General features: G+C 46.3%; 1 protein-coding gene across 1 annotated transcript; it reads right to left on the bottom strand.

Annotated features, from left to right (window-relative positions):
* Positions 1–251: 251 nt before the first annotated feature.
* Positions 252–20,803, bottom strand: FOXO4 (forkhead box O4). Its single transcript, XM_027663119.1, has 3 exons — positions 20,635–20,803; positions 9,376–10,602; positions 252–5,525 (listed from the first exon to the last, which is right to left on the bottom strand). Exons 1-2 carry the CDS (start codon positions 20,695–20,697, stop codon positions 9,394–9,396), a joined length of 1,272 nt encoding a protein of 423 aa, XP_027518920.1. The 5' UTR covers positions 20,698–20,803; the 3' UTR covers positions 252–5,525; positions 9,376–9,393.
* Positions 20,804–20,809: the final 6 nt, after the last annotated feature.

Here is a 20,809-nt window from a genome sequence, read left to right as displayed (position 1 = left end):
CAGGGTCAGTTTTAGGGCTTGGTACCCCATGGATCCCACACATTGCCAGTAAGTTGTAGCAAGGGGCTCTACACACTGTAGAGCCTTCATGAGCTGTCACATTGCAGCCCTTCCACCTCTGGCCACCTAAAGGGGCATTTCACTGAGGGGTTGCCCTAAGAGGTGAGAAGGGCAGTGGAAAGAAGACAATGTCAAGGAAAAATAGCTGGTCCTTGCCAGGGAAACAGAACAAACTGGATGAGACACAGAGCAGAGGATTACAGGTTTTTATTTTTCAAACATTCCCCCCTAGTCTAGCACATTCTACAGTCTTGCTAGCACAGATGGTAACAAAGAGCCTGTATGGTTCAGAAGTTACACTGCTACAGAGAGCAAACAAAAGCAGAGGTTTATTTTCTAAAAAAAATTTTATTGTGAGAAATGGGTGACAGAGTGCAGAGGGGATGGGGTGGAAACTATGTCAGCTAGTGGTGCCTGCCCTGTGTGCAGCAGACATCTGTGCTAGCAATGCAGAAACCCTTCCTGGGGTTGCACCAGGTGAAGACTCCACTGTGCTGGAAGCATCATTTCACAGAACCACCCCCATTGCCTTATGAAGAAGGCTCCTTTCAGGACAAGTGACCTATCTTCTATGTAGCCAAACCTCCCAAGACACCTTGGGGAGCTCCACACCACCAGCTGTGGACATCCTGTTCTACCACGCGCCGTAACGCTGCCTTAGCCAGAGGGCCAGAAATGCAACAGCAGCAGCTCTTTCACCTTCAGCTTCTGCTGCCTCTCCTCCCTGCTTTACACCACAGCGTTAGCTGTGATTTTGACCGACCAGAGATCGTTTTCCATCAGCTACAGACACGTCAGGGTGCAGGGAAAGACAGAAGAGAGGAGATCCCTTTCCTGAAGGCCGAGCGCTGTGGTGATGGGTTACCACACACTACCAAGCTTTCACATGGACAGATATTTCAGGCTTCAGAAGTCACCTCTTGCTTGCTTTTCCCCACATTAATTAGAACATGTTTTTCATTAGACATGCAACTGAGGCAAACCCTAAGCTATCCCTGTTCATGCTCATGTCCCAGAGTTGATTGATTTGGGTGGGGTTTTTTTATAATGGGTCCAAGCTTTCACATTTTGGTGACACTCCAGGACACCACTTCCAAGGCACTCCTACCCATGGCACCAGACACAGGTTCCTCAATCCTGGAGCAAGGCTAGCCCTGAAGCATTTGAGTGTGGCTATAAATAAGCAACTAAGTAAGAAAATTAACAAATTATGATCTACATAAAAGCTTTCTAGGCATTTCCTTTGGAAAAGCTGATTAGTGCTACTTTGCTTCTATTATGACTCTTGTTTATGAATACACCCAGGCTCTGGAATGCTTCATTCCTTTCACCAGGATGACTTGACTGCTTCTTTTTAAAGCAGCACAGGGTAAGGATGACATGTTTTTAGACACATCAACAAGGAAAATTAAGGGCTCCAAGAAGCTTTCAATATTCCTAGCTCTCATGGGAAGCTGGGAGCATAGTAAAATATCCTTAAATTATAAAGAAAGCTCAAGCAATTTGCTAAACCCAGGTGTAAATAAAAGCAACAAGTCTGCCTCCTACTAAGCTCCATGGGTTTAGTTACTCAAATCCTTCGTGGTCCTGAGCTGCATGGTGGCTTCACACTGTGAAAGATGGCATTTGATCCTCTGAAGATGGAGAAACTTGTTACCTGAGCTCAGTGGGGACAAGGAACACAGCACAAAGTAAGGCTTCATGCCAAGGGTTCCCTGCCCACTCTGCTCAGGTACTTCTGCAGAAGCATCACTCCCATGTCACTGGCCCCTTCCCAATCCACCCAGCTAACAGCTGCTCTCAAAATCCCAGTCCAATCCTTCCTCAGAGCAAAAACTAACCCCCCAGCATGGTGCCTGCAGTGCTAATGCAGAATGAAGAGCCACCAAGACATTATCCCACCTCCAGCAGCAGCCAGTAGCAAACACTTTTGAGCAAGAATACGAGGAAAAAAAAAAAAAAGGACAAATATTGGGCAACCCCCTGCCAGGTATAGCCTTTCAGCAAGCAGCAGTTTAGGAACTTTAAAGTCTCCTGTGTCCTATGAGGAAATACCCCAGGCTAGAAAAGCTCGAGGTTTATGAAAATGAACTTAGTTAAGAAGTGTTTGTAGAACTCCTGAATTCTCTTCTTCCCTGCCCTCTGTGCCCACAATACAAGCTATTCTGCTAAAAACATAAAAGAGAAGGTAAGTTGCCTGCTTGACCCTGCAACATTACATTCATTGTTTACTGAGCACTCCATGAGTCTTCTGAACACAAACCTCAACATTAGTGCACTCTCAGGCTTCTTCAACCACTGACAGCTCCTGCTGTGTTGAGGAGATAGAAAGCACCTGCATGGACTTTCTGCAAGGCAGAAACATCACTGTCAGCACCCTGGTACAGCAGGACTCCAGCCAGAGGTGCTCCCGTCTCCAGTGCTGTCCCCAGGGACAAGTGATTTTCCAGAAATCTGGCTTGGGAGTGTGGGAAAAAAATAAGACAGTGCTCTATTCCTTAATCAAAGTACAGGATCTCTTGTTAACTCACACTGTAGGGCACCAACCACGATGAGCCTTGGTCTTGCATCTCCTTCAGCTGTAACAGGCGGAGGACATGTAATAGCTGGGATCATGTCAGATCTCCCTGGGGTGCTACCTGAGAGCTCAGGGCCAGGCTCTCTGCAGAGAGAGACCAGGACAGCTCCCTGTCAAGGGACACTACAGAACAGCCTGCACACAGCCCTTCTTGCCCACAGACCAAGCCAGCCAGAAGGGGCTCACCATGAATTTGCAGGTCTGAAGCACTGGTTACTAATTTTGTCCTTCCTATCATTTTGGGTTCCATTTTCATGGGAAATGAGCCAGAGTTTCGCATTTAACATGACCACACACAGCAGTGTCCTGTCCTTTGATACATGGCTGTGAAGCTATTCCACTTGCTCTGTAGCTCATGGGATCAACTTCCCCCCCAGGACCCAAGCTGACAAGGCAGCATATTATGTGCCAAGTGACATAAATCCTTTCAGCTCTATTAGGTGCAGCTCAGAATGGCTGATCTTATGTGTGGCACATGCCATCAAGGTGTTTGTGGAAAGGGTTTCTATCCATTTGTGTAATGAACTAACTCCAGTGAGAATGTGCATCCACCACTCAAGTCTGCAAGACCTGGAACCCCAGCTTAGGAACTGCCTTTTTGTTTGCTTGTTACAATGAGGTGTGGCCAGACATGTAGATTGTGGGTAAATTTGAAACATCACTGGGAGGTCTGCCATGGAGGAAGCCTTCAAAGCAAAGGTTATCAAACTATTCAAAGGCTCTGACGGCAGAGCATGCTGAAGATAAGACTTCTGAAGACTCCTTGCTGCAGGTAACCAGGCAACCACTCCTATTCCAATCTCCACTCAAATGAAAATGAAGCCCATGAAAACAGGGCAGGCAAGCTGGTAAAACAGTATGGGCTCACTGCACTGCATGATACAAACTTTCTGAACTGAAGCCACCTTCAGAAAGGACTAGAGAGTCTTTCTGCCAGGCTACGCCTATCAGAACATCATGAAAGCACCATGTTTCCCACAGATCCTGCCACTGCTTTTCCTGTCACCAAAGCAGTGACAGGAAAATGTCAGCTAATGCTCTGAACTAATCTTTTGACCCCCAGCTTCTGTTCTGCAAGAACACAGAGCCAAGATCCCAGGCACACCCCTGAGGGTGAGCCTACAGGCTTCAAGCTCCCCAGCAGTAGCAGAAACTTCAGCAAGAAAACAAAAACCCTCAGAAACCAACAAGTGAGCTACCAAATACAACTGATCACACCCTCCAGAAGGGCTGTACAGAGTATCAGCAGATCTAGCATGACCCAGTCCACACCATCTCCTTAGCAGACTAGGGAATCTGTGCTATGTATCAGCTGCAGGTCAGCTACTTAAGGGATTAGCTGAGAACGAGCTGTTAATGATTAGCATTCCCTCACGTCGTGCCCTTGGCTTGGCAGGAGTGCCCAGTGAGGCAAACACTGGGCAGCTGTGGCTGAATGCCATGCCAGGCACCTTCCCTCCGCCTGTTCTGGGGAGAGCAGCCATTCCCCAGTCACACTGCAGTGCCCTTCCCACCTTTCCAATAACATTTTCAGCTTCTTGGCCCAAAATGCCTTAGGCCTGCCCCCTCCCATACTGTAGTGTTATCTGGTATCAAGGGGACAGGTGCAGCAAATGTGTTTTGTTTCTTTTTATCCAATAATCTCATTTTTCAATTAAAATATATAATATATATTCAAAAAGGTTTAGAAAAGCTTCTATGTAATTTGCACCTACTTTTACATATAGATTACAATAATGTACAACTCTTCCCCAAGGTGGTTTGAAACCACAGGGACCTGCCAATTCTTTTCCCTCAATCATTTACATTATCAAACATCAAATATGTTTGTTCCTAATACAGCCCTGAAAAAGAAGTCTGTCTCTGTTGCCTTCTCAGACGGAGAGATGCATAATAGGGACACACATTACATTGGCTTCATATTCGCTGTAGAAAGTTCCCAGATTAGTAAAAAAATATTTCATCTATAGAAAATGCCCTTCTGAAAAGCAACCAGGGCTCTGTTAAGGCCACACCCAGGCTTTCCATTTCGCTGCTGTAGCAAGACAGATCAAAAAACAAACCCAAAATGATGTTTTTATGTCCCAGAAACAGCTACTAGCACCTGTGCTTATTTTACAGCAGCCTGGTGTATCAGGAAAGTGCTGAGAACAGCATAGGGACTTCTCAAAACATGCTTCTGATTCAATGGGGCTCAGTTGGCACAGTGAAAAACTCAGTGTCCTCCTGTTCCACCCAGGTGGACAACAGGAAGCCTTCTATACCACAACCACCCCTCCCTGCAGAACGACGATGGATGCTCCCGTGACGGGCACACTGAAGCCAACCCCTGAAACAGCACACCCTTCTCCCACAGGGCTTCCACCAACAAGCTCCCTCTGATTTCTCTGTGAGCCTGTGGGATACCAAGTGCACATCTGGTGGCTCAATCAAGAAGTCCAACTACTTTGCCCCATGGGCAAGCCAAGCGAGAGCAGAGCCAGCCCTTCACCAGTCCGAGGCACTGGGAGACTTTCTGCCATAGCAGAGAGAGGACAGCCAGTGAGGGATTCCTCCAGCAAACCCAACTCATCACACAGGAAAACACTATTGCCTGGCACAGAGTCTTCTGGCCGAGGTTTTTACCAGGGCTCCTCTTTGGACATGGGCTTCTCCAGATGGTCCAAGGCAGGGTCAGGTTTGTAGGAAGAGCCATGGCACATAACAGGATTATTATTTTTAAACTCTTCCTGTTGCAGCCAGATGCAGGTTGCCCCTTCTTCCCAGATGGGCAGCCCCTTCTGCCCAAGGCATGATGTGCAGGGAAACTGAATCCAACGTGCTCCATTCTCTTCTCTGCTGGGGTGGGAAGTGAAGTCAGAACCCAATGTTCAAAACCTGAAGGACACTAGGAAGAAGAAAAATACAGTGACCAGTTAGATCTCGGCTTCAGTGGGAATCCCAGATGCACAGATAAGGAGTTAATTACTACCAATCTGCCCCTACAGAACAAACCAGAGATCTTGATCAGAGAGTCAAGTGGAGGATCCAACTGCTCAGCTCCAAGCTTCAGAGTGTGACTGAGGCAAGGATAAAACCAAATCACAAAGGTAAAAGTAAGCACTCCTCCTGTAAGGTGACAGCACCAACAAAGCTCTGCAAGATAAGGAAGCTTAAAGAAGGACCTGGCTAACACCAGAGGCATTGCAGGAAAGAAGCAAGGAAGAATAAAATTACTCTTCACCTTAAACACAAATACCAATTGGTAGGGAAAAGATTAAAAAAGAGATTTTTAGAGATCACACACTAAAACTGTTTATGCTTACCCATTTAAAGAAATCCTGTATCTACCTGCAAGTAATTAAACATTTTTAGATATCTCAATCCCCCAAAAGTCTAAAGATTCCTTCTCAGGTCTTCTGTCTCACCTCAATAAAACTGTCACAACTTGTTCCAACAAGCCTTGGAATATGTCTGAGCAGACTTAAGACACTGACATAAAACCTCCACAGTAGGTCTGTGATCCACTTTGGAAGGCAGAGTAGCGAGATAAATGTAGGGCATCCCCTCAGCTGGATTCAGTGACAGTGAGCACGAAAAACTTGTAAAAAGGGAAAAAAACTACAAGAGGGAATCAGCCCTGATGAAGAAAAGACAGTAACTCAGAAGCCAGAGCAACAGTTACTTTAGGAAATTACAAGGTGATGAGGGTTTTATTGATTTAATAATGTTCTGGCTGATAAAAATCCAGTGTGTGGACCAAAGGGAATTAGACAGAGCACAGCAAGAAAAGCCCAAAGTCCCTGAGCTGCTCAGAGACATTTGGGTGGCCACCCACACTTCTCATGAGTGGAATGGAGGGCACTTACATTAAGTGCTGAAGGCATGAGTGGTTGCCAGTGACTGAGCACCTGCATGCCATGGTCTAATTCCAGCTATAGCTACTCTTTTCCCATGACCTTGCTCACTAAGGCTCCCATAAGTCACTCTGGCTTTGCACATCTAGTCCCTTAACCAGTGAATGACAGGTTTACAACTGAGCTGCAGCTACCAGACCACAGAAATTGCAGAATTCATATTTTCCTACTCAAGGAAAGTGTTCACGTGCTGACTCTCTCCCTCTGCAGCAAACAGCTCTGTCTGTGGGTGTTGTGTTGCTGCTGGGCAGAGGCAAAGTTTCAATGTTTGATCTCTAATCTCCAAGTGCAGAGACACAGGCAGAGTTCAAAGATACTCCTAAAGAAGCTGTGGACAAGCTCTCTTGGCATTTAACTTGAGAGAAGGTGATAAAGTCATGGTAGCTTTGAGCACCAAGGGTAACACCAACTAGTTCATGTCCTCCCCAGTGCTGCAGAGAGACTAAGCATTTATTCCTAAAGATTTTCCCTTGCCTACAAAGAGAAGTATTTCCCCAGTTCAGTTTCATCCCAGCTGTTCAAATCAGTGTGACCACTGTCATTTATTGATGACCAGTTTTCACTCAGCATTATACCCAAAAATGACCCAAAAGGCAACAAGTTAAGCCCACAGGAACTACTCAGCACAACTTCAGGTTAGTGATCATGTAGAGTACCTTTTGCCAATGTGAATTTAACATGGAAAAAACACATTTCTAGTAAGAATACGAAAGGAAAAAAGCCTGTCACACTAGAACAATATACAGTGGCAGTCATGCTTTCCCTGAACAGTGATTTCCAAACAGGGACCCTAGGAACTCACTGCAGTAAGGGAGAAATGACAGAGTCTTGACCTCCTCACAGACACTGATGTCTGCAGCTCCAAAACTTGGTTTTGGAACTCGTTAATTTGAGAAAACATTCTGCCTTCTTTTCCCAGGAACACTCCTATTTCTCTCCACATGTGCCCTGTTCCCCCTTTGTTAGAAGCCTGATCCACCCCTCTGTCTTGTCAGCGTTCTGCACAATCCTTGCCCTCCTTTGAGGAAGAAGCTCCCCTTCATCCCACTCCATGGATTCCAGCATGCAGGCAAAATGGAAAAGCTTTGCAGTGCTCAGAAAAGGCAAACATAATCTAAGGAGAGAATAAAAGGCTTGAGGCAGGGTGTCACCTCTCCTCCCAGTGCTGTGAGCAGAGCACCAAGGGGCACGTGGGAGCTACGCTCTCTGCTCAAACACAATAGTGCTTCAGAACCTGTTCCAGATCTCACTCCTTTAGTGAGCACATGTCCAGCATATTTCCCAGAAAGTATCACTTCAATTTCACGTGTAGAACAAAGCAAATCCGGGGGTTTTAACATCTCATAGCTCCTCTGTTTTGATTAAGCAATTCACACAGAGTAATAATATGGAACAAGAACATCACTGTGTTGTTATGAGCTCGTGTTCTCCCTCTTAAGCATTTGGTTATATCCATGTCTTCAACAGTTCTAGAACCTATCCTTTGATAAGTTGTCCCTCAGCTTCTCTGCTTTACACTCCTAAAAAAATAATCTACACCTGGTATTCATTCTGTAGGCAGAGGTCTTGTGTACCCAGCCCAGGAGTGCAGGACAGCTTAGATGTGTTTTAAAAACACTCCTGTGAAAAACATTTTGTCCCTGAAAAGTCAATGTATTCCCCAAGTATAATGGCCTGCCCTAGCATGGCATAAAACCAAACAAAACACTGAACCCTACCAAACAAACAAAAAACCCCCACAACACAAAAGCTCAGAACAATATCCAGTGGAAACACTTCAAAAGGCCATAGCCTCTGTCACTAACTTGCAAACAGTCCTAACAGATGAAGGACAGTGTTAGGGGTTGAATTTACAACACTAACAAATACCGCATCTGCCTCCTAGAAAGGAAATATTCTTGGCAAGGCTTCCACTTTCCAACCAATACCCAGCCTGTGGTCCAGTCTGTCCATTTTCTGTTAGCTAACCAAGATCCAAGTGTGAAGTACGCCTTCACCTCCCGTTTCCTAATTCTTCTATTGCCCCTGTGGTTAAAATGCTTCAAATCAGGGTGTCATACCCTCAGAAAATAATGTATTTTTAACTCTGGTTCTCATACACACAATTTGCAAAACTGACTCTATTTGTGCAAATATGACAAACTGCTGAAGAGGCTGCTTTGCTGTGCATGGGACAGCACTAACACATCCCTGCTTCCATCTCCATCCACACCAGAGACTCCTGTTTCCCATTCCAATAATGGGTACACAAGCAATTCAGCAGTTAATGCTGCTGAAGCAGCTTACCAGACCTTACAGACACTATCCCAGGTAAGGGCAGGGCAGAAGGTGTGATAACAGAGGGACTGTGTCCTGCTACACACAGAGCAAAGCAGGCAATCATGACACAGACATGCTTTGCTACTGCACATACTAGGAAATTTTGCAAGGATAATAATAACCTGGATAGAAACACAGCTTGTGCTTGGCTCAGTTCAACTGTTCTATACATATAGGACCATGTCTTTATTTATGGAATCAGCCCATGCTCCCATGTTAACTGCAGAGCTGTAGGCACTGCCTGGCAGACCAATGTCCTGTGCTGCAGTCATCCTGGGGGACAGGAGACAACAGGAGTTTCATTCAGGTTGCTGTTCTGTTTCATAAAGGAGACGATTACCTGGGAAGTTAAATCCACCTACCTTCACACAGCTTTTGCTCCTTTTAAAAGGGAATGTGGCTCTTTACCAAAAGCTTTTTTCTGCACTTCCAGAGAGGTACCTTTAACTGCTGCAGAGCTGGGCACAGGAACCATCCCAGACAGGGCTATAGAGCTGTAGCATTTTACACAGCTGCACCTACCTTTTTGTGCTCCTGAAGTTAACTTGGTACCCAGGTATGGTTGGAGGCCTGTGAGGTGCTGGGATAGCTAGGAGTAGGCAGAATGGGTTCAAAATTAAAGTCCAGTCCTTCTCCATCCATGAGTTCACTGTTGATTATGTAATCCATATCACATTCAAGGTTCTCCATGTACATGTCAATGTCCAGGTCAGTGGGCAGCCTGTCCTGGTTCAATCCCAAGGGAGCAGGGCTAGCAGATGAAAGAAGCACTGGACTGCCCAGCTGGACTGGCTGGGCAGAAACTGGAGCCTTCAAACTGGTGATGCTGGCAGTGTTTTGAGGAGATGTGACTATGGAAAGCGTTGATGGTAAAACACTGGCACCGACTGGTTCTGCCTGCTGCTCTGCAGGCTTTCCTCGTGGATTGCCTGAGCTCATCTTACTCTGGGCAGCTTGTCCACCCAGAAGCAGAAGAGTTCGGCTGCTCATCCTGTTACCAGTCTGTGGGAGAACTGGATCCACCTGAGTCATCATAACATCCCTTGGAGGCGGAGAGCTGGGTGTCAGGAGAGCTTCCAAGGTCTGAGGGGCAGAGAAATGGCTGACAGAACTTTGCAGTGAAATATCAACAGGGTTAAACAGGGAATTGCCAAAAGTCTGACCAGCTGCATTTGGGCTCTGCAAGGAAAAGCTGGAATCTCTCTGGATCTGACCACTGGAGGCAGATTGCTGGGTAGACAGAACAGATGAGCTGGGAGACATCAAATTTAACCCATCAATGAGCTCAAGCTCCTCGGTCACAGTTGGTGGAACGTTGCTGGATGCACTGGAGTACACCAGAGAAGGAAGCAGCTCTTCATCATGGAGGTCATCCTGCTCTGTCAGGATAGGAGAAAGCCTGGCACTGATGGTGCTTGCATTGGAACTGGTTCGAGGCCGGAAGGTGTTCCACACGTCAGAGTCCTCATTGCTTCTTGAGGACGGGCTCCCAGGCCACTTAGGAAATTGGGAGCCAGGACTGTCAGCAGAGGATTCCGGTGCAGACTGGAGAGGAGGCTTCTTCCTGGATGCTTTACCTCTGACTTTTGCGAGTTTGCTGCTGTTGTCCATGGAGGCAGCTCTTCTTCTTGGTGCTTTTCCACTTTTACCACCCTCAGGATTGAGCATCCACCAGGAGCTCTTCCCTGTGGCTTCATTATGGACTTTAATAAACTTGCTGTGCAGGGACAGGTTATGTCGAATGGAGTTCTGAAAAAAAAAACAAATATAAAAACCACAGGTAGTGAGGACCTGACAGCTGACACACCTCCCACCCAGAAATCTCACAAGCACAAACACATTCAGACAGTATCCAGAGAAGAAAGTTATAACAAAGGCCTACCCATAATAACCTGGTATTTCTGTCTGAACATGCTTGGCAGCACCAGCAAGCAGTGCCATGTCTCACTGCAATGCCAAGGGTGAAACTACCATGACAACTAGCAGCTTTCAAAATACTAACACAAGGGGTCTTTAAAGGCCATAAAGAATCTGCAAAAAGCAAGCACATCACAGAGCAAGTAAGCAAATTCTCAAATACAGCTTGCAATTTCAACATGAGCCTAATTGAATTTGAGCTAATGCTGCTCCCACCCTTATGACAGCCCCTTTACCCAGCATAAGCCTGGCTGAAGTTTTTAATGTTTATGTGGCCAGTTTTCAGTCAGATTCAAGCCCAGCACAGCAGTGAATCAAACAGACTGGGTGAAGAGAAATGGCAAAACACTTCTAATTCAGTAGACCCATTACCATCTCCACCCCAAAACCAGAGAAACGAGAGTGGAACTTTGAGGAACAAGTGCCCTAGTAATCCTGGAGACTGGCAGCCTCCCTCTGCAGGGAGGCAGTGCACTTCCCTCGATGTGTGTTTCTGTCAGGGTGAGATGTTCAGTGGATACTGCACTCCCACACAGTACATGCCAGTTTTAGCCTCTCCCATCTTTCCTCTTGGCAAGACACGCATTCCTTGCCTCTCCCAGCTCCTTTCTTCTGGTTTAGCTGAAAACTGCAAGCTAACATATCTGTACGCCATCATAAAACTGAATTTTCATCCTACAATCCTAAAACTCCCCAGCAACAGTTTCACTGGCTCAACAGATCCTCCACAAACTCCCCCCGAGGCCTGTGTCGTGCATTTGTTTGATATCTGCACCAAATCTGTTCAGATGGTCAAATTACAGATCATTAAAAGGTGCTGCACTGGTAGCACAACAGTGATCAAAGAGCTCCAAGAGCAACATCTTTTTCTTATAAACTAAAAGATACATAACAGCCTTCAGCTTTCATGCATACTCTCTTAATTCTGAACAAATTAACTGTGCTTTTATCATCCTTTTCCACCAACTCTCAACACAGTTCTTTCCTGTCTGCTGCTTTCCCTCTCCCCACCCTTTTCCTCTCGGAAAACTCCTCACTATGCTAATTTTGGCTACCTCACCATAAGTACTATCCTAGAACAACGCAGATGTAGATAAACAATCCAGGCAAAGTGGAAAGTTTTCATGGAGAGGGAAGGAGATGTGAGAGTCATCCTGGTTTAGCTTCCATTTTAACCTTTGGCTGTTGAGCTTTTGGAGAAGACTGGCTGCTTGTTGCAACCAGTATCAAAGAATACATGTGTTCTTACTTGGGGAGTGACTGCAGAGCCAGGGCCTGATGGCACATGTGTCAGTCAATGCTCTTACACAGTTTTATTATTTTGCCATCTTCTCTAAACACAGCTTTCCTTCCCTTCAAGCCTTGAAAGAAGTAATTCAGGCTGGTATCCCATCTCCAGGAAGGCTGCTGCTTTCATTTCCAAAGAATCCCACCACCTTTCCCAGGTAAATGTGCATAACTTTGAATGCCCACTGCTGCAGCAATAAGAATCAATAGGTTGTCACCAATTCTTCATTTATTCTGAAAGTAACCTGTGAACTCACCACATTCTGTCAGGAATGACCCAAGAGCCTGCACACACAGGACACATTTGAAGTCTCATAACCACCTGGTTTTTAGTTGGAACTTTAAATCAATAGGTTCAGGATTTTAAACTTTCACAACTGATTTCTGTTTCCTTCTCATGCATGTCTATAGCCAGGTTTTTAACTGCTGTGTCAGCAGAAACACACTGCACTGCTGCAACCAACTCAGTAACACAAACCTCAAGAAAATTAGCACCTCTTTGGGTATCATAAGGGACAGTTTTAGTAACTAATTTCCGGGGGGGTTTTGGCTGAAAAGTAGTTTGAATTAAGACATACTGGAATAAGACTAGGATTAACATGAACAAAGAAATGTGAAACACAGTACCCTTTATGAAACAGTCTCTGTGCTTTTACATGTTACTGCTAAACTGCCATAATGGCTCAGAGCTGTACAAAAAGATAATTGCTCTACTGTTCCTTCCTTCCTCATCTTCAAACTCTCCTCCTTCCATAACACAAGCATCTGTGACCCTGTGAGCTAGTTCAGAGAGCAAACCCAACTGAAAAGCAGCCCTATCCTTCCTTGACAACTACTTTTTCTGCTTGTTTTATCTCTGCCTGTTTTTTGAACTGCCTCACTGTGGGGTTCAAGCACAGAAAACTAAGGAAGGGAACAGAACGTGTGGTTGGAGGCAGAGCAAACTGCAGACTCGAGACCAGAGTGTCCCAAAACACAACAGAATCAACTCACCTACCAGCCTGGGTGCTGTGAGACAGCACAATCATTCCTGCTGAATGATTTAATACACCTCCCATATGGAGGGCACCCTTTAAATCTCACTGAGAAAGCCACGGGCAAATCAATCATGCTAAAATAATCACAGAACAGCAAGTCAAACCTGACAGGAGAGGAAATGACAGAGATCAGTCACCCAGGCAACCCTGGCATATTTCCTTTCTTGATATTAAGCAACTCAAACCAGAGACATACAGATGGCACGAACTTTTTGATGCTCAACTTCAGCAGTGTGGGAGGATCCCAGCTGGTCTGAGCACCTGCAAAACACACAAAGCCTTCACTCTGCAACTCTTTGATCATAAGGAAGCATGACCTGAAGAGGCACAAGCAGGAATCCTTCAAATCCTAAGGAACCTCTTCAACCACTACTTAGGGGTGTGTTATTGCTATTTATTGAGGTATCTTACAGTGGCACTTATGGCTGTATGTTAAAGTATTGCTGTGAAAAAAATGCCAGCCTGTGTCTCTAAATGCATTACAGATCAAAGATGATTCCTGTAAATGACATTCAGACAAAACCAGTCTGAAATTAAGGGCAGATAGTATGCAAAAAAACCCAAAGTTTGGCTAGAGATATTTACTGTACCCTGTAGGGTGGACCATTCACCAGGTCCCAACCCCTGTGTGTACAAACTAGGATACATGGACCAGGCACAGAAGTGTGCCTAGCAGCATACACAAACTGTTCTCTAAATCTCAGTTACCACAACATTGAATCTTCTTGATAAAAACTCCTAGTTGCATTTAAAGGACAGGAAGACTTCTCAGCATCATACTAAGGCCTGTCCCTACACCATCAGTGCTGCTGTGGATCCTGAACAGCACTGAACAGGACAGAGAATTAGCCACAGGAGCTGGTAGCACAAGCAAGCAACTCCCCTGTCCAGTCAGCCTTCTGGACAACTGCCATGGACACCAAGATACCACAGAAAATGCTCAGGGGAAGTGACTATAGAAGACTGAAGGCCAGTGACAGCCTTTCCAGTGGACTACACAGCTTAGTAGGTGAGGATGATGTTATCTACCATAAAACTGAAGTTTTACTCAGAGTGGGTCAGAACATTCAGGATGGTTTGCTCAGACTTTAAGGTTCCTTGCACTAAAGATGTCACCCTCCTGTGACATACTTTGGTTCCAGACACTGATGTGGCAGGAGCAGAAGGAGGCTCCTGTGCCCTGCCTGGCAGAGCAATGCAATGCCTGTGCTACCAGAGCACTCAGGGCCAAGCACTGAGCTCAGCTATGCTGAGAAAGACACAAGACAGAATAGCTATCCTTCCAGGAGACACAGTGGCTTCCATCCTTTCCTGGCCATTCTCCCAGGAGCAGTCAAGTTTATCCTACAAACCACAGAGGCACCAGATTTCTTAGCAAAAAGTCTCCCTCAGGAATGAGTGATAGAAATAATTTAGAAAAAAAAAAAAAAAAAGGAAAGATTTGCAATCACTGCAGCCGCCTGTAATAAACTCCCAGTGCCTTGGAGGCACACAAAGAACATGGTCTCATCCCAGAGCAGGGCCATGTTCCACAGCCAGGCCTGTAATTGTGCTGAATTATCCTTTGCCACGGCATTCTTGGGAGGCTGTGAGGGGAGGACGCTCCGCCTGCTGTATTTGTCAGTGCCTGTCTCAGCACTCACCCAGCCACTTGGCTCCAAGGGCTTCAGGAAAAAGTCTTCCTTGTAGAGATTTTGCACCAGCAAGTAAACAACTCCTCCAGAGCCAGGGAGTCAAAGCACTTCCCAGCAATCCCCTTCCAGAAGGCACACATGAGCACAGACGTCAAGCTCAGCAGACTGGGATCTCTATCTTAGGAAGAACATTTTCCTTTCTGCAATCTTTCAGTGGGAGGCCAGCAGATGATCACAGCTCTCTAAAAACCAAAGACCGAGGCGATTTACAAGTTTACAAGACAGGCAGCCATATACTAAAAAAGCTGTTCAGGATTAGGTAGAGCAGAAGAAACCTGTTGGAACAAGTAATTCCAGCAGCCCAGGAGCAGCCATCTCTGAGGACTGCCTGGAAAATTCAGCTGTGCTGCAGGGAAAAATCTTTCAGCAAAGCAGCTTTCCAGAACAAGCTGGCAGGGAGCAAGAAAGAGTAGCAACAAAATCTTAAAGTAATTTGACTGGCATTGCACGAGGCAGATGGATTTTCAATAAAAGACAAGCTTTTCCCTACTTTTGAGGGGGACAGCTACACCCAACAAGGCTTCAAACAAAAAAAGAAACCCAAATCTTGTGCTTCATACTCTTTCAGGGCTTACAAGGCCCTCTCAATGTCAACAGTGCTCCTCAGGGTTCCTTGCTGGACTTCTCAGTACAGCACCTGAACAACCATCATTTGGCCTCTGTTTGTTATCCCCCCCCCCCACTTTAAGGAATCCCAGCCAGGCTGTCAGCAGCTGGGACAGAAAACATCTCCCTGCTGCCAGGGCTAAGCCCATCACTGCCACCACATCAATGTATCTGGGGCCATGTGAGGTAATGGCAAGAGTCCAGCAGCTGCCACCCACCCCCAGCCCCCCTGGATTCAAACAGCCAGACCCTCCCTGCCCTTTGCAGGGCAGCAACTTCCAAGAAACCAAAACAAACCAAACTTAATAGGAAGCAGCACCTACAACACCATTAAAGAGTAACTGAACTTAAATTAAGTACCAGTGATGACAGCAATGACATCACTATTCCCATTCAAGTTAGAACACGTCATTTTCATGTCAGAAGGTTTAGTGTGGAATTGTATCCTTCCAGGTACGTGAACTTAGGGATAAACACTGGGCTTTCTTAGCACAGTCACAGAGAGTTGCCTGCTTTATTCACAGACTGAGGTCGAAGGCTCTGTGCAGCAGAGACACCCCCAGACTGAGCCTCCCCTATGCACAAACCTGCACGAGGCTGAAGGTTGGGCAGAATTATACTTTGCTCAGAGCCAAGATGCTGAGCTGAAGTTTTATGTTTCCTTTTGGTTTATGGAAGTGTTCAAGGCTAAGCTGGATGGGGCTTTGCCTAGTGGAAGGTGTCCCTCCCCATGGCAGGGGGGGTTGAATGAGATGATCTTTAAGGTCCCTTCCAACTCAAACCACTCTGTGATCTTGAAATTATCATTACTAAATGTCAAAGCAAACCCAGTGTTCCCACCAGATGTTCCTGCTCAGGTAAAGGGTTTCTTAGTGAAATTAAAGAAAGCTCTCCTGATAGTGATTTAGGCCCTTACCTGTTCAAGTTAAGAAGCTAAGGTTCTGACAAATCTGAGCCAAGAAAAGTCTTAAAGGATATGGGGACACTCCAGCAGATATAAGGAAACAACTAATGTGACTATTTTAGGAAGTGATCATTGCTCATTTGCAGATCTGACTACAGAAGAAAACCCCAAAGCTGCCTGAGTGCTAGTCAACACACCAATAAACAATAAACTTTTCAACTTTACCAAAACAAGTATTCACACAATTTATGTACATAAAGATAGCCTGGCAGAACCTATCAGCTGTAGTACAGCAGAAACCATACAGAAGATGGACAGGCTTGCTTTTGTCTGTTGGCTATTCTCCTTCATAGAAGAGATTCAGAGGGCCACAGGATGAGCAGCTGCTCCAACCTGAGGGAGCTCTGCACATGCTCTGCCTGGAGATCAGATATCCTCAGCTCTGGGAGAGGCTGGGGACCTTCAGAGCCAGCACTGTGGCACTGAAAGCCAGCCAAGTGACTCTGTGACTGAGCCCTCAGCCAGGTCTCCTGATCCATCTGGTCACCAGTTACTATCAGCTACGTGCAGTGTGCACGTAACACAAGCCTGGAATGGAAGGAAGGTTTTTCAGGAAAATGCTGCCCACTCCAATAAAGGTTAAGAGCTAGACAAGTTTCCACGTGGATGGTACCCTCTGTTTCAGACAAACACTTGGTAATTTTTAATTTGTAACACAACTACTTGAGCTGCTGCAGACGTGTATAAAGATGCATATGTTGCATGTACATATGTATACATATGTGTACATACATGCACACATTTGAATTCAAGCGGGAAGTACGAGGACGCAGAGGTGTGACTCCAGCCTCCCATAACTAATGCAGCAGTGCAGAATCATTTGTTCTTCCCTTTGTGTTGCACACTCAGGAAACATCTGATTCTTGTTTCAGTGAAGTACTTTTGGGGGGTGAAAAGGTTGGTTTTGAAGTTCACTCTGTTCCTACAAAGGAAAAGGCGAGAGCTTTGGGAGAACACACAGTCTGTTTCACTAAAAAAGACAGGTCCTTAATACTGTTCCTCACTGTGCCAAACTTGCTCATACTCGTGGATGTGACAACCAGTGCAAACTGCTCCCGCAGGGTTTATGCACTTCTGCTTTATCCCAAACCCTCAACACCTTCCTCTTCCGAGTAATCTCAAAACCAGAAGGAATTATCCTCTTATCCACAGAGTAGCTTGCAGAGCACCGAGGGGAGGATTACAGAGAAGCCCCACACACACCCCTGCAAGGGCACTTATGCCTTGCAGGCTGGGTAATTCTTAACCTCAGATGAATTACTGCAGGGAAAGGACAGGCTGCACACACAGCAAATCTGCCCTTTACAAGGTGCTTGAAGCACTTCAAGAACTGCAAACAACACCTTCCTCGACAACACGGATTCTTCCGGAATTCGTGGAGCTTACACCCTGGCAGTCTGTAACAGCTGTATTTCCCCCCATTGTACAGTGGAGTAGGACAGCTGTAAAGTCATTATGAAGCAACAATGAGCTTATGGGTTTCATATTAACTAAAGCAGATTAAAAGTTTTTAAAGACATATTTCTTTTAATTACTCATTCAAAAATCTCAATTAGAGCTGTGCTGCACACAAATGGGACATATTATCAGTATGGTTCTGCCCAAACACGACAGAAATGCCAGAACTGTAGAGCTGTACCACCACCTTAACAGGCTTCAAAATGCTACATCAGCCTTTAGCAGCAGCTCCACATTAATTTCCTCCATCCAAACTCATTCAGTCCAAAACTGAGAAATCACTAAAGTTAAGACAACTCAAGAAGATTTTCTCTTATTTTAGAGATTACAAAAAAAAAAAAAAAATGCAAGCAGAGCTTCACAGCTCTAAAAATAACAAGGAAGAGTAAAACTGAAAAGCCAGACAGGTCCATTCCTCAGCTGAAGAGACATCTTTTGTTTACTCAGTCTTAAATATGTACCTATTAATTTTACTCTAAGTCCTCAAAATTCAACTTGAACTGATTTGATTGACTCCATATCTATGAAACTGTAAATGCCTGACCTGCCTTTGTCTAAGGCATCTTGATGCAAACAGTGAAGTAGTAAAACAAACAAAGCCTCTTGCATATCTATATAACTGTGTGTTAACACAAAGGAGGACTAGAAGTCAGTTCTGTGGTCACACGTGATGGGGCACACATCCTGCCACGCTCTGCCAACAGGATTTGGAGAGAGAACAGGGAAGAAAATGGATCAGAGGCAACACACCACAGCCCCCTCTGTCTCTCCTGGGCACATAAGATTAACCACGTGCCCTCTACAGACCAACTCAAACTTTGACAATATTGGTTAAAAACTAAAACAAGTTTTTTACAAGAATTTCCCCCTGGCATTTCAACAGTTCCAACTGTATTTCTATCATGGTTTTCTGTTTGCTGGTTAAAGTGAAGGGCTTTAAACTGCCCTAATCATAAGACAGGACGATTCCCACCACAGTTGCTGACGTTCTGCCCTCCCTCATCTTTCCTGGCAAGAAACTTCTTTCTTTTCCCCTTCTAAAGCCAGTTAGTCTATTCTAGGCTGAAAAACCACAAACATATTTCACACTGAAAAATCCATCACAGAACAGCTACAACAGCATCTGAGCAGGGCCCTCACTCTCACATCTGCCCAAATTCTCATAGAGAACTTCTGCAATTTAAATCTACTTGTCTGTGTCCCAAGAGTGATACATGATTAAAACACAGAATAAAACCAAAGACTGATGGACCTGTTACACACACTGAATATAACAAAAGAAAAGCCACACTGAATCGAGCCAGAAGTCTACCTATTCCAGCAGCTAGTCCAGCAGGACACTTCACTATATTCCACCTCCACCACAGCATCTGGGGAGCATTTCAGAAGCTGCAGTGAACTGTCAGGCACTACTGCCAAACAGATACAGCCACACTCCTGACAAGAAAATGCACCAGTTCCATGCACTGTCAAAATGCCACTGCACACAGGAGCAGCAGGACCAGGACAGTACCCCCAGCCTGAGAAGGCAAAAACACCAAAACATACGTAGAGTAAGGAAATGCACCCAAGCACTGCCCCAAATTAGAACTAAATAAGGAGTATTTAACCTGCACATAGGAGAAAAAGAAAATAACCCATTTTAGTCAAACTACATGCACTCTCCAGGAACTGTCAGCAAGCCAGACAAATGGCACAGGCGAAAAGCTCTGTATGGACCTGTGCCAGTCTGAGGTGTGACAGCTGCACCCCTCTCACCACCTTTCCACCCTCTGGAGCAAACATTTGCACTCAGGCAAACACGTGGTGAACCACTTCGGAGAGCTGAGCCAGCTGAAAGCCATCCTACCAGAAACAGCCTTTTTCTAATTTTTTGTTTGTTTGTTTGTTTTGTTTAAAATTAACTCTCTGTGCTGACTTACTGCTCAGTCACACAAGGAGAGGAACATGTGGCTGGGGCCACAGAAGCCCCTGGCTCAAGCTGCCACAGAACTGTAGCGTGGATGAACCGCCAATACTGCAAACAAGAGTAATTCCAGTATGCAGTGAGAGCAACAGATCACGCTGTTTAGACTCCAGTCACCATGGCATCCACCTCGGTACATCGGGCAAGCCAGCTCTCACATTTCCCTTTCTCTTTGTTAGAGTTAGTTTGACTAAAGAGAATGGGAACACTGGAATGGGGACACCTCTGCACCTGCAGAGCACTGAAAAGGCCTTTAGTCCTTTAAACAGAGCTCAGCACATGCCTATTTCCAGAGCGAGAGAAGAAGGCAACGCTGAGCCTTTGGAGCAGAATATCGCTTTTCCTTTTCCAGACTCTGGCAGAGTTTGCCCAGGGCCCCCGCAGGGCTGCGGGACACAGCCCCCTTTTCAAAGGGAGCCTCTCGAACACCGAGCACGCCTGCCACGACAGTTATTTATACCGAGCTTTAACACCATCACGTGACGGAGAACTGCGGCCTTGCGATTAAAAAATCCCCTTACAACCGATGCTTCACCCTGCACAGGAACTCGGACACAGCCTGCGAGCCGCCCCTCGCTCCTCTCCTGGAGAAGTTCCTGCCCGCAACGAGCACAGGGAACAGCCTCTCCAGGCAACACCACAACCACCCCCAGCAGCTGCTGCAGCTGCACGGAGCCGGAGGCTGGGCTGGGGCTGACGATGAGGGTTTGGGCAGGGCTGAGCCGCGGCCGGGCAGCAGCAACAGGTGAGCGCGGGGCGGGCCGGGACCCGGGGAGGCGCTTCCGCGGCCGCTGCTCGCCCGGCCCGGCCCCGCCACGCTGGGCCTGTCCCTCCCGCCCCGGCCCCTCGCACCTTCCAGCCGGCGGAGCTGTTGCTGTCGCCCTTGTCCTTGAAATAGGGCACGGAGCGCACCATCCACTCGTAGATCTGCGCCAGCGTGAGCCGCTTCTCGGGGGCGCTCTCGATGGCCTGGCTGATGAGCTCGGCGTAGGACTGGTTGCCCCAGGCGTTGCGCCGGGAGCCGCCC

The sequence above is a fragment of the Corapipo altera genome, unplaced genomic scaffold (genome assembly GCF_003945725.1).
Source record: "Corapipo altera isolate COAL_440 unplaced genomic scaffold, ASM394572v1 107b, whole genome shotgun sequence".
In the NCBI taxonomy this organism is placed as follows: Eukaryota; Metazoa; Chordata; class Aves; order Passeriformes; family Pipridae; genus Corapipo; species Corapipo altera.
The sequence above is the reverse complement of the archived record's forward strand: the minus strand, read 5'-3'. Positions and strand labels throughout refer to the sequence as shown.